Source organism: Triticum aestivum, chromosome 5A, assembly GCF_018294505.1.
Source record: "Triticum aestivum cultivar Chinese Spring chromosome 5A, IWGSC CS RefSeq v2.1, whole genome shotgun sequence".
Taxonomy (NCBI): domain Eukaryota; kingdom Viridiplantae; phylum Streptophyta; class Magnoliopsida; order Poales; family Poaceae; genus Triticum; species Triticum aestivum.
Window position 1 is genome coordinate 590,405,121 of NC_057806.1, and position 25,095 is coordinate 590,430,215.

General features: G+C 44.0%; 1 protein-coding gene across 1 annotated transcript; it reads left to right on the forward strand.

The window, feature by feature from the left end:
* Positions 1 to 1,530, forward strand: LOC123107842 (uncharacterized). The gene is made up of 2 exons (XM_044529749.1): positions 1 to 1,219; positions 1,322 to 1,530. Exon 1 carries the CDS (start codon positions 38 to 40, stop codon positions 944 to 946), a length of 909 nt encoding a protein of 302 aa, XP_044385684.1. The 5' UTR covers positions 1 to 37; the 3' UTR covers positions 947 to 1,219; positions 1,322 to 1,530.
* Positions 1,531 to 25,095: the final 23,565 nt, after the last annotated feature.

A 25,095-nucleotide genomic window follows, 5' to 3' on the forward strand; every position in this document is an offset into this window, starting at 1 on the left:
TTACGCCATCCAGAGCTTGATCGAGCGGTATCGATCCATGGCCTCCACAATTCCGCCGTGGTCTGAAATCCCACAGGACATCCTGGGCCTCGTCATCGACCGCCTCTACTCCTCCCCTGGCCACACACGCTTCTCCGCGGCGTGGTCTAAAATCTTGCTCGCCGTCCCTGTCGCCGCCGCCAACCGCCGTGGCTTCCAGCACCTGTGCCGCCGTACCCGGCACTCGGCCGCTGCCGACCGTGCCCGCTTCCGCGCCGTGTGCCGCTCATGGCATCTGGCTATGCGCCAACATGTTTCGACGACACCTGAGGCGTTGCCATGGATTGTCATGTCAGACGGCTCGTTCTTCACACATTCCGACGGCGGCTGCAGCGCGCCACGCCGTCTCCCTTCCCTGCCGGAGAACGCAAGATGCATTGGGTCCACTGATGAGTGGCTTGCCCTTGACTGCACTGATGCAGAAAACATGCACACCTACTTCTTGCACAATCCTTTCTCCAACACGACGGTGCCGCTCCCCGAGTTGAGCCCTATCATCGGTGATGTCTCTGAGTTTTTCGAGGTCCACAAAGTGCTATTGCGGTCAAGCCCTCATGACATCGTTGCTCTCATGACCAACAACTCTAATCATCCCATCATATTAATCCGACCAGGAAAGGGTGTATGGCTGCCTAAGCCGGATACAACACCCTTCAACCTCATCATCGATATTGTTTTTCTTGAAGCGGCATCACTCAGGCTGAGGACCTTGCCTCTGTCAGTATTGATTTTGATGACCATGGCATACCGACCGTTACCACTACAGAGCGCCTCATCAAACACCCACCCTTGGAAAATTGTGATTTTGATGTATGGAGCGATGTTGATGAAAAGTTGGAGGCCAACGATGGTATGGGTGATAAGCACGAGGTTGAGAACGGTGGCGACGACCATGATGAGGAACTGAATGAAGTGGATGCTCGCGCACATGCCTTATATGAATTCAAAAAGAGAACCGGTGATGGCATGATTCTCGAAGGCACGACCTATTTGGAAGATAGCGAGGTGCCATATGAGCCCAATGATCTCATCTCGGTCAATTGGTACTTGATCGAGTCTCGTGGAAAGTTGCTCATGGTGAGACGACAAGTGCAATGGCCTCTATATAGTATAGGCTTCACTCGCAAGGTGGAGGTTTTCAAAGCGAATATCAGCGCAGGTGCATGGGTGCCAGTTTCAGGTGGGATCGATAGTCAAGCGCTTTTCATTAGCAGCCGCTTCAGTAAATCAATTTGTGCTTGTGAAAATGTGGAACATGACACTATCTATTTTATCAACACAGGTGAAATGTTCAACACCAGATCACAAAGCATGAGCCCACCTCAAAGGGACATCGATCGCCGGCGGTCAATGTGGATCTTTTCCTCGGAGATTGTGGTTTAATAATTTTTGTAATAATGTAGGGTTAATTTAGATAAATGGTCCACATGTACATTTTCATAAGTTAGTTGTTTCTGAAAGTGCGTTATATCGACTAGAGGGGGGGTGAATAGGCGATTTTTATGAAAGTCTTCAGAACATGGGAGTTTTGAAGACAAACGATAAAATTAAACCTATTACCATGCAGCGGAAGCTAGACTACACTAGGCAAACCATAGTCAAGTATTCAATGAAGTGAAAGCACAAAGACTAATAGCAGCTAGGTAGTAAGGATCAGGTAGGAAGATATTGTGAAGCCAAACAAAACACGCAGTCACTCAGTGAAGACAAATGATAAAGCAAACATACAATGACTTCACAAGGAGAAACAATAAGTAAAGTGAAGTGAAGATGAAACCAGTGACTCGTTGAAGACAATGATTAGTTGAACCAGTTCCAGTTGCTGTGACAACTGTACGTCTGGTTGGAGCGGCTAGGTATTTAAACCTTAGGACACATAGTCCCAGACACCCAGTCCTGAACACGCAGCTCAGGACACCCAATCCTCACCGTATTCTCCTGGAGCTAAGGTCACATAGACCTCGCCCAATCACTTTGGTAAGTCTTCAAGGTAGACTCCCAAACCTTCACAGACTTCGTTCACTGGCAATCCACAATGTCTCTTGGATGCTTAGAACGTGACGCCTAACCGGCTGGAGGATGCACAGTCCTCAAGTGTAATAAGTCTTCAGATCACACAGACAAGAAGACTTAAGTGATGCTCAATTCTCTCTGGCTCTGTGGTTAGGTCTTTATCCTCGCAAGGAATTCTCTCTCAAAGGCTTCAAGGTGGGTTGCTCTCAAACGACAAAAGCCGTACTCTCAATCTGATCAGCCAACCGTTTATGGTTGTAGGGGGTGGGCTATTTATAGCCACTTGGCAACCCGACCTGATTTGTCCGAAATGACCCTGGGTCACTAAGGAACTGACACGTGTCCCAACGGTCAGATTTCAAACTCACACGGCAACTTTACTTGGGCTACAAGCAAAGCTGACTTGTCCGACTCTGGACAAGATTCGCTCTCATTGTCTTCACTCGAAGACATAGGTTTTTGGTTTAGGCATCACTTCAGTCATTCTGACTGGTTCTCTTGGACCCCACTTAACAGTACGGTGGTTCCTATGACTCAACACAAAAGAAAAAGAACTACAAAAGATCTAAGTCTTCGAGCTCCATAGGCTTCATATCGTGTCTTCTCTTGTCATAGTCTTCAATGTGAATATCTTCATATACCACCTTTGACTTCAATATCTTCATATATTTTTAGGGGTCATCTCTGGTAGTAAAACCGAATCATGAGGGACTTCTACCTGTGTTATTCTACAATTCTCACAAACACATTAGTCCCTCAACTAGGTTTGCCGTCAATACTCCAAAACCAACTAGGGGTGGCACTAGATGCACTTACAGTTTCGATAATTGATTGTGAAAATCATATACGATATGTCCTAGGCACAAAAGCTTTTAGTCATGAGCTGGCGACCAACTTATAGCCCCTTTCTAAGCAGTTCACATGAAAGCCTTGTTAATGCACCCACGCACCAAGAACCTAGTATTGCTGCTACATTATGCTAGGAATGAAATGAGTGAAGTCTGAATTGACGAGGCCGGGCCATCTTCAAAATGGACTCTCAAACCGTCGCAACCATGTTGTCGCCCTAGATTCGTCCTTGGACTGGTTCGGGCGTTCTTTGTCCCGCAAGTCAAAAGCAAACTAGGGGAGACATTGCGGGAGTTTGGACAGCAGCCTCGTAGGACTCTGACACACCCGGCCCACCTAACACCCCTCCTGAAAGTGCATCTAATCCCGTGATTTTGATAACTAGTAAATGCGCATGTGCAACACACGTTAATATTTAGGTAATATATTAATTGCATGCGGATATTAGGTATGCTATTATTTGTGTGTTAATCATGTGATTAATGTAATATTTGGTATGATATTAATTGCACGTTAAACATGTTTAATGCTCGCCATTGGAGCAGTCTAGGTCGTTGGATTAACTTAGTTCGATGGGCGATATCAATTGGATCTGCCCCTTTGGGTCTTTTTATATTGGTATAGATTCATCACAACATATACATCTATAAGTGCATCTAGTGCCATCCCTAGTTGGTTTTGGAGTATTGACGACAAACCTGGTTGAGGGACTAATGTGTTTGTGAGAATTGCAGGATAACACAGGTAGTAGTCCCTCATTGATTCGGTTTACCTACCGAAGATGACCCCTAAAAATGTGTGAAGACATTGAAGATAATGGTGGTATGTGAAGATATTCACATTGAAAACTATGACATGAGAAGACATCGCATGAAGTCTTTGGAGCGTGAAGACATAGTTGTTTCGTAGTTTCATTTTCTTCTTTGTTGAGTCATAGAAACCACTGTACTGTTAAGTGGGGTCCAAGTGAACAAAGTCAGAGTGACTAAAGTGATGCTCAACCAAATCATATGTCTTCAAGCGAAGACAATGGGAGCAAGTCTTATTCAGAGCTGGATGAGTCAGCTTAGCCCAAGTCAAGCTGTCGCGTGTGTTTGAAATCTGACCATTGGAACACGTGTCAGTTCCTTAGTTAGCCATGGTCATTTTGGACAAATCAGGTCGGGTTGCCTAGTGGCTATAAATAGCCCACCCCTACACCATAAATTGGTGGCTGCTCAGAGTTAGTGCACGGCTTTTGTCGTTTGAGAGCAACCCACCTTCGAAGCATTTGAGAGAGAGATCCTTGCGAGGACAAAGCCCAAAACACCCAGAGCCCAAAGAGTGTTTGGCATCACTAAAGTCTTTCTGTCCGCGTGATCTGAAGACTTGTTACACTTGAGGACTGTGAATCCTCCAGCCGGTTAGGCGTCGCGTTCTGAGCATCCAAGAGTTATTGTGGATCGCCGGTGAACGAAGTCTGTGAAGGTTCGGAAGTCTACCTTGAAGACTTACCTGAGTGATTGGGCGAGGACTGGGTGTCCTTAGCTCAAGGGGAATAAGGTGAAGACGCGGTCTTCTGAGTTAAATCCCAGCGTCCCTAACCAGACGTACAGTTGTCACAACAACTGGAACTGGTCCAACAAATCCTTGTCCTCACCAAGCGACTGGTTCTATCTTCTCCCTATCTTTATTTACAATTTGTCTTCGTGAAGTCATTGCCTGCCTGTGTTACCTGTTTGACTTCATTGTGTGACTTCTATTGTTGTTTGGCTTCATACTATCTTCCATCCTGATCATCACTACCTAGCTGCTATTAGTCTTCATGCTTTCACTTCATTGAATACTTGACTATGGCTTGCCTAGTGTAGTCTACCTTCCGCTGCATGTCAATAGGTTCATTTCTACTGTTTGTCTTCGAAACTCCCATGTTTTGAAGACGTTCATAAAAATCGCGATAACTAGCACTTTCAATTGGTATCAGAGCAAGGTACTCCCTTATTTTGTGTGATTCGGTTTAACCACCTGGAGTTTTAGCTATATCGACTGCAAGGATAATCAAAGTCTCCGCTGCGTGCCCTGTCTTCGATGTCACTGATTACTGTTGGGGAACGTAGTAATTTCAAAAATTTCCTATACACATGCAAGATCATGGTGATGCATAGCAACGAGAGGGGAGAGTGTTGTCTACGTACCCTCGTACACCGAAAGCGGAAGCGTTAGCACAACGTGGTTGATGTAGTCGTACGTCTTCACGATCCGACCGATCCAAGTACCGAACGCACGACACCTCCGAGTTCAGCACACGTTCAGCTCGATGACGTCCCGCGAACTCCGATCCAGCAGAGCTTCACGGGAGAGTTCCGTCAGCACGACGACGTGCTGACGGTGATGATGTTGCTATCGACACAGGGCTTCGCCTAAGCACCGCTACATATGACTGAGGTGGAATATGGTGGAGGGGGGCACCGCACACGGCTGAGAGAGATCAACTGATCAACTTGTGTGTCTAGAGGTGCCCCCCTGCCCCTGTATATAAAGGAGCAAGGTGGGAGGCCGGCCGACCCTCTATGGGCGCGCCAGGAGGAGGAGTCCTCCTCCTAGTAGGAGTAGGACTCCCTTTTCCTACTCCTACTAGGAGGAGGAAAGGAAGGAGGAGAAGGAGAAGGAAGGAGAAGGAGGAAAAAGAGGAAAGGGGGGCCGACCCCCTAGTCCAATTCGGTTTGGGCTAGGGGGGCCGCGCGCCCTGCCTCATCTCTTCCATCACTTGGCCCATGAGGCCCATTGCTTCTTCCTCGTATTCCCGTAACTCCTTGGTACCCCTGAAAATACCTGAGTCACTCGGAACCTTTCCGATGTCCGAATATAGTCGTCCAATATATCGATCTTTATGTCTCGACCATTTCGAGACTCCTCGTCATGTCCCCGATCTCATCCGGGACTCCGAACTACCTTCGGTACATCAAATCACATAAACTCATAATACAATCGTCACCAAAACTTTAAGCGTGCGGACCCTATGGGTTCGAGAACTATGTAGACATGACCGAGCCATGTCTCTGGTCAATAACCAATAGCGGAACCTGGATGCTCATATTGGCTCCCACATATTCTACGAAGATCTTTATCGGTCAGACCGCATAACAACATACGTTGTTCCCTTTGTCATCGGTATGTTACTTGCCTGAGATTCGATCATCGGTATCTCAATACCTAGTTCAATCTCGTTACCGGCAAGTCTCTTTACTCGTTCCGTAATACATCATCTTGCAACTAACTCATTAGTTGCAATGCTTGCATGGCTTATGTGATGTGCATTACCGAGAGGGCCCAGAGATACCTCTCCGACAGTCGGAATGACAAATCCTAATCTCGAAATACGCCAACCCAACAAGTAACTTCGGAGACACCTGTAGAGCACCATTATAATCACCCAGTTACGTAGTGACGTTTGGTAGCACACAAAGTGTTCCTCCGGTAAACGGGAGTTGCATAATCTCATAGTCATAGGAACATGTATAAGTCATGAAGAAAGCAATAGCAACAAACTAAACGATCAAGTGCTATGCTAACGGAATGGGTCAAGTCAATCACATCATTCTCCTAATGATGTGATCCCGTTAATCAAATGACAACTCATGTCTATGGTTAGGAAACATAACCATCTTTGATCAACGAGCTAGTCAAGTAGAGGCATACTAGTGACACTCTGTTTGTCTATGTATTCACACATGTATTATGTTTCCGGTTAATACAATTCTAGCATGAATAATAAACATTTATCATGATATAAGGAAATAAATAATAACTTTATTATTGCTTCTAGGGCATATTTCTTCAGTCTCCCACTTGCACTAGAGTCAATAATCTAGTTCACATCGCCATGTGATTTAATACCAATAGTTCACATCACCATGTGATTAACACCCATAGTTCACATCGACATGTGACCAACACCCAAAGGGTTTACTAGAGTCAATAATCTAGTTCACATCGCTATGTGATTAACACCCAAAGAGTACTAAGGTGTGATCATGTTTTGCTTGTGAGAGAAGTTCAGTCAACGGGTCTGCCACATTCAGATCCGTAAGTATTTTGCAAATTTCTATATCAACAATCACAGAGCTACTCTAACTAATTTCTCCCACTTTCAACATGTATCCAGATTGAGATTTAGAGTCATCTGGATCAGTGTCAAAATTTGCATCGACGTAACCCTTTACAATGAACCTTTTGTCACTTTCATAATCGAGAAACATATCCTTATTCCACTAAGGATAATTTTGACCAATGTCAAATGATCTACTCCTAGATCACTATTGTACTCCTTTGCCAAAAACAGTGTAGGGTATACAATAGATCTGGTACATAGCATGGCATATTTTATAGAACCTATGGCCAAGGCATAGGGAATGACTTCCATTCTCTTTATATCTTCTACCGTGGCTGGGCTTTGAGTCTTACTCAGTTTCACACCTTGTAACATAGGCAAGAACTCTTTCTTTGACTGTTCCATTTTGAACTACTTCAAAATCTTGTCAAGGTATGTACTCATTGAAAAACTTATCAAGCGTCTTGATCTATCTCTATAGATCTTGATGCTCAATATGTAAGCAGCTTCACCGAGGTCTTTCTTTGAAAAACTCCTTTCAAACACTCCTTTATGCTTTGTAGAATAATTCTACATTATCTCCGATATGTCACTCACATATACTTATCAGAAATGATGTAGTGCTCCCACTCACTTTCTTGTAAATACAGGCTTCACGGCAAGTCTGTATAAAACTATATGCTTTGATCAACTTATCAAAGCATATATTCCAACTCCGAGATGCTTGCACCAGTCCATAGATGGATCGCTGGAGCTTGCATATTTTGTTAGCACCTTTAGGATTGACAAAACCTTCTGTTTGCATCATATACAACTCTTCTTTAATAAATTCATTAAGGAATGTAGTTTTGTTTATCCATTTGCCAGATTTCATAAAATGTGGCAATTGCTAACATGATTCGGATAGACTTAAGCATAGATACGAGTGAGAAACTCTCATCGTAGTCAACACCTTGAACTTGTTGAAAACCTTTTGCGACAATTCTAGCTTTGTAGATAGTAACACTACTATCAACGTCCGTCTTCCTCTTGAAGATCCATTTAATCTCAATGGCTCGCCGATCTTTGGGAAAGTCAATCAAAGTCCATACTTTGTTCTTATACATGGATCTCATCTCAGATTTCATGTCCCCGATCTTATCCGGGACTCCGAACTACCTTCGATACATCAAATCACATAAACTCATAATACAATCGTCACCGAAACTTTAAGCGTGCGGACCCTATGGGTTCGAGAACTATGTAGACATGACCGAGACATGTCTCCGGTCAATAACCAATAGCGGAACCTGGATGCTCATATTGGCTCCCACATATTCTACGAAGATCTTTATCGGTCAGACTGCATAACAACATACGTTGTTCCCTTTGTCATCGGTATGTTACTTGCCTGAGATTCGATCGTCGGTATCTCAATACCTAGTTCAATCTCGTTACCGGCAAGTCTCTTTACTTGTTCCGTAATACATCATCTTGCAACTAACTCATTAGTTGCAATGCTTGCATGGCTTATGTGATGTGCATTACCGAGAGGGCCCACAGATACCTCTCCGACAGTCGGAGTGACAAATCCTAATCTCGAAATACGCCAACCCAACAAGTACCTTCGGAGACACCTGTAGAGCACCTTTATAATCACCCAGTTACGTTGTGACGTTTGGTAGCACACAAAGTGTTCCTCCGGTAAACGGGACTTGCATAATCTCATAGTCATAGGAACATGTATAAGTCATGAAGAAAGCAATAGCAACAAACTAAACGATCAAGTGTTATGCTAACGGAATGGGTCAAGTCAATCACAGCATTCTCCTAATGATGTGATCCCGTTAATCAAATGACAACTCATGTCTATGGTTAGGAAACATAACCATCTTTGATCAACGAGCTAGTCAAGTAGAGGCATACTAGTGACACTCTGTTTGTCTATGTATTCACACATGTATTATGTTTCCGGTTAATACAATTCTAGCATGAATAATAAACATTTATCATGATATAAGGAAATAAATAATAACTTTATTATTGCCTCTAGGGTATATTTCCTTCAATTTCCCCTACTGGAAGAATAAGATGCGCATGCATCTTGAAGCCATTGATGTCGATCTATGGTATGTCGTCAAGAACGGCATTCCCAAGACTGGTGAAGATGGCACCCCTGCTGATGTCAAGAAGTTCATTCAACTGGATTCTACTACCAAGAACATCATCTGTGGTCATCTGACCAAAGGACAATATGGCCGTGTGAGTGCTCTGGAAACGTCGAAGCTTGTCTGGGACTGGCTCTCCAAGGTCAACGAAGGCGTCTCAACCCAGAGAGATCAAAGGATCAGTGTCCTTCACAACCTCTTCAACCGCTTCAAGAGAAACGACAATGAGAATGTTCAGCTCACGTTTGATCGCCTCACTGACTTCACAAATGAGCTTCATGCTCTCGGCGCCACTGAGATCACCAAGCATGAAATCGTCAAGACACTCCTGAGATCACTTCACAGCTCGTTTGACACCCTAGCCCTGATGATTCAAGAACGCCCTAACTTCAAGACACTCGATTCGTCTGACATACTTGAGAGGCTCAACACACATGAGTTTCAACTATCTGAGAAAAGAGATATCTATGGTCCCAACTATGGCCGAACGCACGCTTTGAAGGCAAAAGCCACTTCCTCATCTGAAGAAGAATCTGACTGCAGTTCTGGTGATCCTGAGGAAATTGGAAAGGAGCTTGCTATGCTTGTGAAGAAGTTCCAGAAATTCAACAAGAAGAAAGGCTTCAGAAAGTCTTCACGATCCAGCTCAAGAAATGATGAAGCTTTTACTCATGATCACAAGAAGAGAACATGCCACAAGTGCAAGAAACCTGGTCACTACATCTCTGAGTGTCTGCAGTGGGACAATGAAAACAAGAAGAAGAAGAAGAAGAAGAAGAAGAAGAAGAAGAATAAGAGCAAGGAATATGATTCTGATGATAAGAAGAAGAAGAAATCCTCAAAGTCTTCTTCCAAGTCTTCATCAAAGTCTTCATCACACAAGAAGAGATCATCTGGCAAGGCTCGTGCTTTTGTTGGCAAGGAGATGGATTCAGAGGAGGAGTCTGCTTCCGAGGAGGCGGAGGTGGAGTCTGAGGAGGAGTCCGACTCTGGCGTTGCAAGTCTGGCTCTATCTACAGCCTACGTTGCCAAGTCCATCTTCAACACTGAAGACAATGGCCCCGTCACCTACGCTGATGCTAATGACAAGGACGACTCCGCTCCCACCTACTGCTTCATGGCACGTGGTGCCAAGGTAAACTCACACGATGCTTACTTTCAAACATCAAGTGAAGATGACTCTGATTGTGAATCCAAACCCAGCTACAAAACACTTGCTAAAATTGCAACTAAACAACAGAAAGCTATGGAACATATTCAAAAACCGTTAGACAAAAGCGATGACCTGTTGGACGCGGAAATGACCCGATCTCAATCCTTAATTGAAGACATAAAAAATCTTCATGTTAAGTATGAGGAACTTGAAAGTCGTCATGAAACGCTCTCAACAGCTTATGAAAAGCTTTCCTATGATTATCTTCAAAGGAAGCAAGAACTTGAAAAATTGAGAGCAGTTCATGAAGATCTTCAAAAAGAAAACGAGTCACTTCGTGCTCAACAGATCAGTCCCGCTCAGGAAGGATTTGAACCACCATGTCTAAAATGCCTTGAGCGTGATAACGCTACTTCTGTTGCTGAATGTTCTACTGCTGCTACTGTTGCAATATCTTCAACTGTTGATGTGGTAACTAACCCCTCTGCCGAGGATGCCACTGCTATTGCTGATGAAAATGCTAGGTTGAAGACATTTCTTGAGACAGGGATGTACAAAAGTCTCAAAGGGCATCAGACACTATGTGATGTCCTCAAAAAGCAGATTATGAACCGAAACCCTAGGAAAGAGGGTGTTGGGTTCGAGAGGAAAATGAATGTTGATGGTTCTTACTGGAAGCCTGAGCAGTACCCCAAAACCACATGGGTTGCTGCAAAGGAACCTTCAGTGGATCCATCCACCATATCTGGCTTCACTTGTGTTAACCCTATTATCATTGATGAATCCTTTGATGCAAACTATAAACTATTTAAGAATCAGAATGGTGAAGTGTTTGCCAGGTATATTGGTACTAACTGCAGGAATGGGCCACCTATGAAGAAAATATGGGTGCCCAAAAGGTGTCTGGAGTATCTTCCTGTGAATGTCGTCATGACACCACAAGGGAAGAAGACAAACCCTAGACCAAAGGCTTCATATGGTCCAAAGGCTTCATACAGACACATGACTCACCTGAGTCACCCTAACGCCAATGTTTTGCAAGAAAATCATACTCAAACTTATGAATATGAGCGCGTATCATCAAACCGCTATGTTCATAAGACTAAGAACTACTCTGCTTATTCATATGAGTACTATTCGCCTCCTGCAAGGCTATTTGCTAGGGCTCCAAAGCCGAAGTTCTTAGATGCTGCACTTAGACTCATTGCTTCTAAGCCACCCCTGAAGATGTGGGTGGCTAAGAAAAATTGACTTTCTTTTGCAGGGAAAGGTCTCCAGCTGGAAATCAAAGGCGTCAGATGCTATTGCTGGGGACCTAAAACATCTTGTTGGGCGCAAGATATGCCCAAATGGTCTCGCTATGTATTTTGTTCCTGAATCGCTTGCCATTCATCCTATTAGTCCTAATCTTGATCTGATCTTTGATAATCTTCTTGTGCATCAAATGTTTATGCTTCACAATACTCTTGGTGAAGCCTATCCCCTAACTATACTGTAGGGTATGACACCTCATGCTTCAGAATGGATTATGGACAGCGGATGCACTAATCATATGACTAGTGATCGAAGTATTCTCATGGACTCAACCTTACGTCTATATGACAAGAGTCACATCACATTTGCTCACACTGGTAAAAGCAAGGTATTGGGTCTAGGTAGAGTTGCAATCTCAAAGGATCGGCACATGGATAAAGTGATGCTTGTTGAATCCCTTGGCTTCAACTTAATGTCTGTCTCAATGCTTTGCGATTTGAACATGATTGTGATATTTGGAAAATATCGTTGCCTTGTTCTAATGGAATCTGACAAGTCTCTAGTCTTTGAAGGGTATCAGAAAGATGATTTGTACATGGTAGATTTCTCAGCAGGACCACAGCTTGCCGCATGTCTTCTTGCAAAAGCTTCAGAGTGCTGGCTCTAGCATCGGAGGCTAGGGCATGCTGGCATGAGGAACTTGCATACTCTCGCAAAGAAGAAGCACGCCATAGGCATCGAGGGCGTCCAGTTCAAGAAGGATCACTTATGTGGTGCCCACGAAGCTGGAAAGATGACGAGGGCCAAGCATCCCTCGAAGAAAATCATGACAACAACTAAACCCCTTCGAACTGCTACACATGGACCTATTCGGCCCTACTCACTACTCTACTCAGTACTACTGCTTGTCTCTATGGCTTTGTCATTGTTGATGATTATTCAAGATATACATGGGTGCACATAATCCTCTACAAGACTGAAGTGCAGGATGTCTTCAGACGCTTCGCCAATCGTGCCATGAACAACTATGGCGTTAATATCAAGCATATCAGAAGTGACAACGGCACAGAGTTCAAGAACATCGGCCTCGACCTTTACCTAGATACATTGGGCATCACTCATGAGTTCTCAGCTCCGTACACACCTCAGCAAAATGGCATCGTGGAGCGCAAGAATAGAACACTCATTGAGATGGCTCGGATGATGCTTGATGAATACAAGACTCCAAGAAAGTTCTGGCCTGAAGCTATTGATACTGCATGCCATGTTATCAACCGTGTTTATCTTCACAAGCTTCTGAAGAAGACATCCTATGAACTCCTTACTGGTAAGAAGCCAAATGTCAGTTACTTTAGAGTATTTGGTGCTAGGTGCTGGATCAAGGATCCACATCACACTTCAAAATTTGCACCAAAAACACATGAAGGTTTTATGCTTGGTTACGGAAAGGACTCACACTCCTACAGAGTCTTCAACCTCTTTCACTATAAAGTGGTTGAAACTGTGGATGTGCAGTTCGATGAGACTAATGGCTCGCAAAGAGAGCACCTGCCAAATGTGCTAGATGAAGTTCCACCTAGTGAATCCATCAAGCTTATGGGAATTGGAGAAATCATACCATCTGAAGCTCAGGCTGAAGAGGAACTTATCATTTCTGCACCTAATCAACCTGAAGACAATCATCCTAATGATGACAATGATCAGCAAGAGAAAAATCTTCATCCAGTTCATCCTCGTGTTGCAAATGAAGTACAGATTGAGAAGATAATTGATAGCATCATTGCACCTGGTCCACCCACTCGTTCAAGAGCAACACATCTAGCAAATTTCTGTGGGCACTTTGCATTTGTCTCAATATCTGAACCCAAGAAAGTTGCTGAAGCCTTCATGGAACCTGAATGGATTCAAGCTATGCAAGAAGAGCTTCAACAGTTCGAGCTGAACAATGTGTGGGAATTGGTCAAGCGTCCTGATCCTCGTAAACACAATATCATAGGCACTAAATGGATATATCGCAACAAGCAAGATGAGCATGGTCAAGTTGTCAGAAACAAGGCTCGTCTCGTTGCTCAAGTATACACTCAAGTTGAAGGGATTGACTTCGATGAAACATTTGCTTCCGTGGCTAGGCTTGAAGCCATTCGCATACTGCTAGCCTACGCAAATCATCATAACATCCTTCTGTATCAAATGGATGTGCAGAGTGCCTTTCTCAATGGCAAGATTGAAGAAGAAGTTTATGTTGCACAACCGCCTGGCTTTGAAGATCCAAAACATCCTGATATGGTATACAAGCTCAATAAGGCACTGTATGGCCTCAAACAAGCCCCTCGCGCTTGGTATGACACACTCAAAGATTTTCTGAAGAGCAAAGGCTTCAAACCTGGTTCCCTGGATCCCACACTCTTCACGAAGACATATGATGGTGAACTGTTTGTGTGCCAAATATATGTGGATGACATTATCTTCGGCTGCACTAATCAAAAATACAGTGATGAGTTTGGACACATGATGCAAGAGCAATATCAGATGTCCATGATGGGTGAGCTGTAGTTCTTCCTTGGTCTTCAAATACGTCAGCAAAGCAACAACATCTTCATATATCAAGAAAAATATCTCAAAGACTGCTTGAGGAAGTTCGGAATGCAAGATTGCAAAGGATACACGACACCCATGCCAACCAAAAGTCATCTGGGTCCTGACGTAGATGGTAAAGAGTTTGATCAAAAGGTATACCGCTCCATGATTGGTTCTTTACTTTATTTATGTGCATCTAGGCCAGATATAATGCTTAGTGTTTGCATGTGTGCCCGATTCCAAGCGACACCAAAGGAATCGCATCACTTAGCTGTTAAGGGAATTCTTCGATATTTGGCCTACACCCCAACATTAGGATTATGGTATCCAAAGGACTCAGAGTTTGATCTAGTTGGATTCTCGGATGCTGATTATGCTGGTGACAAGGTGGATCGCAAGTCTACATCAGGCACATGTCACTTTCTGGGACGATCACTTGTTTGTTGGTCTTCAAAGAAGCAGAACTGTGTATCTCTCTCCATTTTTGAATCTGAATACATTGCTGCTGGATCTTGCTGCGCTCAGCTTCTTTGAATGAAGCAAACACTCAAAGACTATGGCATCCATCTGAAGCAAGTACCACTCTACTACGACAATGAAAGCGCCATCAAGATTGCCAACAACCCAGTTCAGCACTCGAAGAAAAAGCACATTGAAATTCATCATCACTTTGTCAGAGATCATGTCATGAAGGAAGATATTGATATCATTCATGTCAACACTGAAGAGCAACTGGCAGATATCTTCACAAAGCCCTTGGATGAGAAAAGGTTTTGCAAGTTGCAGTGTGAGCTAAATATCTTGGAATCCTCAAATGTCCTGTGATTAGGCACACATCCTAACACTTATGCATGTTGATGACTTAGATGTGCAACACACGAAGTAACGTATATCTTCAATTAATGAAGACTTACACTCTAAGTGTGAATACATTAACACGGAACTTGACTTCGGAGCGCCACGATAATTGTGCGCCATGTCTGGGTCTAATACTTCCTATACGGTGGGTAACGCCACCACCAAACCTTTGTTTGGAGTGTTTTCTGTTGGCATTACATTTGCAAAGTCTTCGCATTTGGTTTGTCTTCAATATTGACATGACTTCATGTTTATCTTCATAATGTTGATTTGGTCTTATTCTAATATATACATATATTAGTGTTCTGCCCTCTACATCATTCACTTATAGCTATGTCTTCTCGTTTGAATCTTTTGAACTAAGTGAATGTGATCGGACCCTAACCTCTCTATGCGTCCTTCTCAAATCTATCTATCCAAATCATATGCATTCTATTGAAACCGTCGAATGTCTTCTCTGCGTCCTTGTCAGTAGAAGATACAGAGACAAACATTAAATCTGTTTTAAATGCTCAATCCTTATTGCCTGAAACCCGGAGAAGCCGGAACGACCACCCGACAGTCCAGACGTGCGTGGGAACATGGAACAACTTCCAATGTGTTGCATGTTCGCCACGTGTCCCTCAGATGTGAACCGCTAGGGGCACCTACGTAACTGCGCTGTGCTGTCCCTCTCCCTATAAATGCACATCACATCGCGATCAAAATCTTTATTCCACCTCTCCACCTCAGACAAACCCTAGCGCCACCGCTAGCTCTCGACGACGCCGGTGACGAAGCGCTTAGCTGCCGCGACCTCACCGACGCCGTCCTCACGCTGGCCGCGGACATCGTCTTCTCCGCCGCCGCCGTAGGTGTCCTCCGTCGCCAAGTTAGGTCACGGAAGATCGAACTGCTTGGCCTCATCTTCTACTCCGTCTAGAAGTTCATCGTGTGGTAAATTAGAACTCTCTTTTTACTGTATGTTTGATCCGATGGATCCAACTTTCCTTACCAAAAGTAGTTTCTGCCTCCACAAATTTGGATCTATCCTGTTCTGCATCTCATAATATGCCTAGTATATTCACTTATGCTTCATACGTAGTTAGATTCCTCACTTGTACCAATTCTTGGATTTGTACAAATCTGGAACCAACTCTCAACATATAAGTGAATGTCTTCACGCTACGAGGTCAATGTCTTCTAAACTGATTTATCTTCAAAATCTTCTGAGAATGCATATGACCTCTTCCCCTTCCCTCGCATCTCTAATGCTGTCACAGGTACATGTCCATGGGAGCATCCCTTGGTTCTCATAGTCTGCATTCATTTGCAGAGTTCTTACAGCATCACATCAATTCTCCCAAAGCTAGTTCCTGTCTGACCAGCAGACGGAAGCCTTTGACAGTTTCGAAGCCATTCAGTCTGACCTACATGGCCGCAGATAAGTCAGCAAGGAAGGGAGGCAGACAGCGCCGAGGGGGCACGTCAATGGATTTGCCTGAAGATCTTTATGAGTTATACAAAACTGATCCTGAAGAGAGCTATGGCCAACACAAAACACGAATCCAATGGATTCGAAGATATTGGGCCAAGCAATGGTTCAAGTATAGATTCGTCACCAAGGAATACGCTGAAAAGAATGTCATCAAGCATCTTGATAACCCACAAGTATAGGGGATCGCAATAGCTTTCGAGGGTAGAGTATTCAACCCAAATTTATTGATTCGACACAAGGGGAGCCAAAGAATATTCTCAAGTATTAGCAGCTGAGTTGTCAATTCAACCACACCTGGAAACTTAATATCTGCAGCAAAGTGTTTAGTAGCAAAGTAATATAATAGTGGTGGTAGCGGCAACAAAAGTAAAGATAGCAAAAGTAATGTTTTGGTATTTTGTAGTGATTGTAACAGTAGCAGCGGGAAAGTAAATAAGCGAGAACTAGTATACGGAAAACTCGTAGGCACCGGATCAGTGATGGATAATTATGCCGGATGCGGTTCATCATGTATCAGTCATAACATAAGGTGACATAGAACTAGCTCCAATTCATCAATGTAATGTAGGCATGTATTCCGTATATAGTCATACGTGCTTATGGAAAAGAACTTGCATGACATCTTTTGTCCTACCCTCCCGTGGCAGCTGGGTCCTATTGGATACTAAGGGATATTAAGGCCTCCTTTTAATAGAGAACCGGAACAAAGCATTAGCACATAGTGAATACATGAACTCCTCAAACTATGGTCATCACCGGGAGTGGTCCCGATTATTGTCACTTCGGGGTTGCCGGATCATAACACATAGTAGGTGACTATAGACTTGCAAGATAGGATCAAGAACTCACATATATTCATGAAAACATAATAGGTTCAGATCTGAAATCATGGCACTCGGGCCCTAGTGACAAGCATTAAGCATATCAAAGTCATAGCAACATCAATCTCAGAACATAGTGGATACTAGGGATCAAACCCTAACAAAACTAACTCGATTACATGATAAATCTCATCCCACCCATCACCATCCAGCAAGCCTACGATGGAATTACTCACGCACGACGGTGAGCATCATGAAATTGGTGATGTAGGATGGTTGATGATGACAACGGCGACGAATCCCCCTCTCCGGAGCCCCGAACGGACTCTAGATCAGCCCTCTCGAGAGGTTTTAGGGCTTGGCGGCGGCTCCGTATCGTAAAACGCAATAATTTCTTCTCCTTGATTTTTTTCTCTCCGAAAGCAAATATATAGAGTTGGAGTTGGCGTCGGAGGGCATCCAGGGGGCCCACAAGGTAGGGGGCGCGCCCTAGAGCGGGGGCGCGCCCCCACCCTCGTGGACAGGGTGTGGGCCCCCTGGTCTTCATCTTTGGCGGGGATTTATTATTATTTTTTCTAAGATGTTCCGTGGAGTTTCAGGTCATTCCGAGAATATTTGTTTTCTGCACATAAAACAACACCATGGCAATTCTGCTGAAAACAGCGTCAGTCCGGGTTAGTTCCATTCAAATCATACAAGTTAGAGTCCAAAACAAGGGCAAAAGTGTTTGGAGAAGTAGATACGACGGAGACGTATCAACTCCCCCAAGCTTAAACCCTTGCTTGTCCTCAAGCAATTCAGTTGACAAACTGAAAGAAAGAAAGAAAAACTTTTACAAACTCTGTTTGCTCTTGTTGTTGTAACTATGTCAAGCCAGCATTCAAGTTTTCAACATAGATCATAACTAACCACATTTGCAATAATTCTCAGGTCTCATAATTACTCATATCAATAGCATAATCAACTAGCAAGTCATAATAATAAATCTCAGATGACAACACTTTCTCAAAACAATCATAATATGATATAACAAGATGGTATCTCGCTAGCCCTTTCTGAGACCGCAAAACATAAATGCAGAGCACCTTTAAAGATCAAGGACTGACTAGACATTGTAATTCATGGTAAAAGAGATCCAATCATAGTCACACCCAATATAAATTAATAATGATGAATGCAAATGACAGTTGTGCTCTCCAGCTAGTGCTTTTTAATAATAGGGTGATGACTCAACATAAAAGTAAATGGATAGGCCCTTCGCAGAGGGAAGCAGGGATTTATAGAGGTGCCAGAGCTCGGTTTTGAAATAGAGATAAATTGCATTTTGAGCGGTATACTTTCATTGTCAACGTAACAACTAAGAGATGGCGATATCTTCCATGCTAAACACATTATAGGCGGTTCCCAAACAGAATGGTAAAGGTTATACTCCCCCTCCACCAACAAGCATCAATCCATGACTTGCTCGAAACAATGAGTGTCTCCAACATACATCAGGTCCCAGGGGGAGTTTTGTTTGCAATTAATTTTGATTTAGTTTGCACAAAGCATGGGACTGGGCATCCCGGTGACCAGCCATTTTCTCGTGAGTGAGGAGTGGAGTCCACTCCTCTTGAGAATAACCCACCTAACACGGAAGATAAGGACAACCTTGGTTGATACATGAGCTATTCGAGCATACAAAACAGAATGTTTATTTGAAGGTTTAGAGTTTGGCACATACAAATTTACTTGGAACGGCAGGTAGATACCGCATATAGGAAGGTATAGTGGACTCATCTGGAATGACTTTGGGGTTTAAGGGATTGGATGCACAAGCAGTATTCTCGCTTAGTACATGTGAAGGCTAGCAAAAGACTGGGAAGCGACCAACTAGAGAGCAACAACAGCCATGTACATGCATTAAAATTAATAAACATTAGATGCAAGCATGAGTAGGATATAATCCACCATGAACATAAATATCGTGAAGGCTATGTTGATTTTGTTTCAACTACATGCGTGAACATGTGCCAAGTCAAGTCACTTAAATCATTCAAAGGAGGATACCACCCCATCATACCACATCATAATCATCTCAATAGCATGTTGGCACACAAGGTAAATCATTATAACTCATAGCTAATCAAGCATGGCACAATCAACTATGATCTCTAATTGTCATTGCAAACATGTTTATTCATAGTAAGCTGAATCAAGAATGAGGGACTCATCATATTTACAAAAACAAAAGGGGTCAATTCTATTTCCCCCCCTAATCTTGCCCCAGTCTCAACTTTACCCCTAAAAAAAGCATGTGCTCAACTTTGCCCCTCTTCCGTCTGGTGCCACTTCAGAAATACCCCTCCGCGCCGTTTCCGTCTAGTCAAAGTGGTTTGACCATTTTCGGGACAATTTTGGGATAAGTTTGCCCCTACTTACATGTGGGGGGCTGACCGAACAGTTATCTCTCCCAGTTTTCTTCTTCCTCTCAACACTAAGAACAAAGTGTAGGAGGAGGCGGCTGCTCATGCGATTTCGACAGCTCGGTGCTGGAGAGCTAGGAAAGGAAGATGGCGTACATGTCCTAGATGGCTCAGTGCTTGGCGACTTCAGCCGCGGAGGACGAGGTTAGTAAGGTATGCATATTTGGGGATTTCAGATCTAGGGTTTGTGCGGATTTGGATTTTTTTTAGCCCTGTGCATCCGATTTTGTTTGTAGGTGGATGGTTGCGGCATTGTGCAGTTTAGTTCAGAGCATTTCATTCCCAATCCCATCTTCTGTGGCCTTGAGGAGCGCTCGAAGCGTAGATGCCCAGGGCATCGGCTAGTTCCGGCTCGCCGTGTAGCTTGGGGAGGAGCAAGCACTGGTGGACATTTTTTGGGTTGTCCATTTGATGTAAGTGCTATATTTCCCTCAATTTGATATATTTTGTCGAATTGATGCTAAGGTTTCAGTTTGACATTATTTTTGAACTATGCTTTTGCAGCTTCCCGATGAATGTGATTGGGTTGTATGGATTGACCCCCCTCCTACTGACTATGTTGGGCTTGCTTTTGAGGATTTACATGCTGCCCTTGAACACAGTTGGATCAAAGCAAGCAATCTGGAGAGGAGGGTTGTGGATCTTACCACTAAAAACAAGAAGTTGAAGCAAAAGTTGAAGAAAAAGAATGAGCTGATGGAAACAATGTGCTTTGTCATTGTTCTTGGCATAAGCATTGTGGCTAGTCTTGTTTCTGTGTGGTCAAATTAGGCTATTGAAGTGTTTGCTGATGTAGGTTATGTTGTTATGTTCTGGAGCCTTTATGTAATGGAGCCTTTATATAATGGTGTGAACTATGAAATTGTAGTAGATGTTCTGGAGCCTTTATGTTATGTTCTGGAGCCTTTATGTTCTGGAGCCTTTATGAAATGTCCCTTTATATAATGGTTATGTTGTTAATGTGGTTTAAATCCTGTATGAATGCACATTGAGGTACTTTTGGCTAGTGATGTTTCCATGTGGTAAATATGAGCACAAATATATATCAATCCAGGGGCAAATATGAGCACACAAATATAGCACAGGGGCAAATATGAGCACACGAGTGTAGCACATGAACAAATAGGAGCACAGAAGTGTAGCACAGTGACAAATATGAGCATAGAAGTGTAGCACAGGGCAAATATGAGGACATTACACAGGAGTTCACAACAGTTTGACAACATGCAAAGCAACACACATCAGTTAACACATTACATCTAACATAGCAGTTCATCACTCTAGTTGAACAGAACCAACATTAAGCTGATCACACTAGTTTGGCCCTCTTGCTCCTAGTGTTGGCAGCAGGATTTGCAGCTTTGCTCCTTGTGCTGACAGCAGAGTTGCCGCCTTTCACCTTCTTCTGTGGTGACCCCCACCTAGTTCCTCTCTCAGCAACTCTTTTAGTACATTTCTTTGGACTGAGAAGCATGTAAACAATCAAGATGAGTATGAAATAATGAAGTTACACAAAGAATGCATGAACATGTAGTAGAAAACATACCTGACAAGTGCTGTTGGAGAGCTTGGAGCTGGTGTAGAGCTTGGAGCAATTGGTGGAGAGCTTGGAGCTGGTGGAGAGCTTGGAGTAGTTGGTAGAGAGCTTGTAGCGGATGGTGGAGAGCTTGGAGCAGTTGCAAGAGCATTTTCTGGAGCATTTTCTGCACCCCAATGCTCATCTTCTCCAAATGCAGGATCAATTGACTCTTTGCAATGGGTGCCTCTATGACCAAGTCTGCCACATCTACTGCATTTCTTTTGCCTTCCTCCAAGACCTTTTCCTTCTGCCTGTGCCCTTATCCTAGTTTTCCTTGGTCTTCCAGGTGGTCTATTTTGCACTGGTGCACACAGTTTAAACCCAGTATCAACAATGTCCCACTGCTGCTTCCCCTCCATTGCAGGCAAATTCTCTACATAAGTAAGATTGAATCTATGCACAGAGTAAAATTCATGCACATACTGATCAATCTCACTTGCTGGACCTCTGAGTGAAGTAATGAAGTATAATGCATGAATGCAAGGTTGTCCAGTGATTTGCCATTTTCTGCAGCTACAAGTTTGTGCTTGCAGATCAACAGGATACCTCCACTCCCTCTTCTCTTTATCAATTGCAGTCACCTCTGCCTCATGAGTACTTCTCTTAACAATGCTCATATCTAAGGTCTTTGATTTTGCCATTAACTGTTTCATCACTTTGAAGGAAATATGCCCTAGAGGCAATAATAAAGTTATTATTTATTTCCTTATATCATGATAAATGTTTATTTTTCATGCTAGAATTGTATTAACCAGAAACATAATACATGTGTGAATACATAGACAAACAGAGTGTCACTAGTATGCCTCTACTTGACTAGCTCGTTAATCAAAGATGGTTATGTTTCCTAACCATGGACAAAGAGTTGTTATTTGATAAACGGGATCACATCATTAGGTGAATGATCTGATTGACATGACCCATTCCATTAGCTTAGCACCCGATCGTTTAGTATGTTGCTATTGCTTTCTTCATGACTTATACATGTTCCTATGACTATGAGATTATGCAACTCCCGTTTGCCGGAGGAACACTTTGTGTGCTACCAAATGTCACAACGTAACTGGGTGATTATAAAGGTGCTCTACAGGTGTCTCCAAAGGTACATGTTGGGTTGGCGTATTTCGAGATTAGGATTTGTCACTCCGATTGTCGGAGAGGTATCTCTGGGCCCTCTCGGTAATGCACATCACATAAGCCTTGCAAGCATTGCAACTAATGAGTTAGTTGTGAGATGATGTATTACAGAACGAGTAAAGAGACTTGCCGGTAACGATATTGAACTAGGTATTGAGATACTGACGATCGAATCTCGGGCAAGTAACATACCGATGACAAAGGGAACAACGTATGTTGTTATGCGGTCTGACCGATAAAAGATCTTCGTAGAATATGTAGGAACCAATATGAACATCCAGGTTCCACTATTGGTTATTGACCGGAGACGTGTCTCGGTCATGTCTACATTGTTCTCGAACCGTAGGGTCCACACGCTTAACGTTACGATGACAGTTTCATTATGAGTTTATGTATTTTGATGTACCGAAGGTTGTTCGGAGTCCCGGATGTGATCATGGACATGACGAGGAGTCTCGAAATGGTCGAGACATAAAGATTGATATATTGGAAGCCTATGTTTGGACATCGGAAGTGTTCCGGGTGAAATCGGCATTTTACCGGAGTACCGAGAGGTTACCGGAACCCCCCGGTGACCTAATGGGCCTTATTGGGCCTAGTGGAGGAAGAGGAGAGGAGGCCTAGGGGCTGCCGCGCGCCCCTCCCCCCAAGTCCGAATTGGACAAGGAGGGGGGCGGCACCCCCCTTTCCTTTCCCCCCTCTCTTCCTTCCCCCCAAGTCCTAATCCAACTAGGGAAAGGGGGGGAGTCCTACTCCAGGTGGGAGTAGGACTCCTCCGGCGCGCCTCCTCCTAGGGCCGGCCGCACCCCCCTTGCTCCTTTATATACGGGGGTAGGGGGGCACCTCTAGACACACAAGTTGATCTTCGTGATCGTTCCTTAGCCGTGTGCGGTGCCCCCCTCCACCATATTCCACCTCGGTCATATTGTAGCGGTGCTTAGGCGAAGCCCTGCGACGGTTGAACATCAAGATCGTCACCACGCCGTCGTGCTGACAGAACTCCTCCCCGAAGCTTGGCTGGATCGGAGCCCGGGGTGCGTCATCGAGCTGAACGTGTGCCAAGAACTCGGAGGTGCCAGAGTAACGGTGCTTGGATCGGTTGGAACGGGAAGACGTACGACTACTTCCTCTATGTTGCGTCAACGCTTCCGCTTCGGTCTACGAGGGTACGTAGACAACACTCTCCCCTCTCGTTGCTATGCATCACCATGATCTTGCGTGTGCCTAGGAATTTTTTTGAAATTACTACGTTCCCCAACACACTTTGGGGACTATGATATGCCCTCCACAAGTGCCAGCAGAAATGCTTTGCCTTAGATCAAATTTCTCCATTAAGACTTGCCTAATTTTGTCTAGCAGGTCTACAATGTGTAGTCCTTTCCATTTTCTGATTTTGGAATTGAAAGACTCTGCAAGGTTATTGTTCACATAATCTAACTTGCACTTCTCATTGAACAGTGCCCTGGCCCATATCTTGCTGTGATGTTCATCCAGATAATATTTTACATCTGGCTAGCTATACAACTGCCTAAGATGGTAATTGTGTTTCTCTCCTAGCTTGAGAACTATGAGCTTGAGATCTAGTTCCTCTCCTCTCAGTCTCTCCTCTAAGCCTTTGTATCACATTAATTTCTAAATCTACTGTCTTAGTTTCAGCATTGGTTGCAAACATAATTCCCAATTCATCATCAGACTGCATTGGCACCCAATTAGTATGTCCCATGTCCCAATACCTAAATTCTACAGCATCATAGAGGCCCCATGGATATTTATCTGAGATTGCAGATCTAAACTTCACAAATGTTGATGTGCAATCAACTACAAGACGAAAATTAAACCCTGTGCCAGATCCTTTTGTATAGAAGTGCCTAACACGGCGGTTTCCATCCTATAGTTGAGATAGAAAGCTCTAGCTGGATCCATCCTACGGTAAATGTTGAGAAAAATTAGAGGAAGGCAAAGACAGTGAGCATAGCAATCATGCGAGTAACCTAATGGAGACACTTACCCCGTTGGAACAGTCGGTGTGGTTGCCGCTGTGGTCTGAGAGCTCTCAGCTCTGCCGCTGCCGGCGCCGCTTCGACGAACGGTAGCCATCCGCGAAATCCCTCGGTGAAGAGGAGCAACGGGTCAGATCTAGCTGCCGCGCATCTCAATCCCCATGCTATCCCTCCACGATGGCCGACGGCGAACCGAATCGTGGGCGGGCTAGGGTTAGGGTTCAAGTTGCCAGAGAGAAGAGAAGAGATGAGAGGAGAGGATATCTATGAGTGAGTGACTCTGTCCGAAGGGCCCCACATGTAAGTACCAAGGGTAAATTGTCCGAAATGTGTCTCCTGCACGGTCAAACCACTTTGACTGGATGGTAAGGGTACGGAGGGGTATTTCTGAAACGGCACCAGACGGAAGAGGGGCAAAGTTGAGCACTTGTTTCTTTTAGGGGTAAAGATGAGGGTGGGGCAAGATTAGGAAAAAAATGTAAATGTCCCAAACAAAAGAGGTCGAGTTCATACCAGCTTTTCTCATCTCAGTCAGTCCATCATATATCATCATAATTGCCTTTCACTTGCACGACCGAACGATGTGAATAATAATAAAAGTGCACGTGCATTGGACTAAGCTGGAATCTGCGAGCA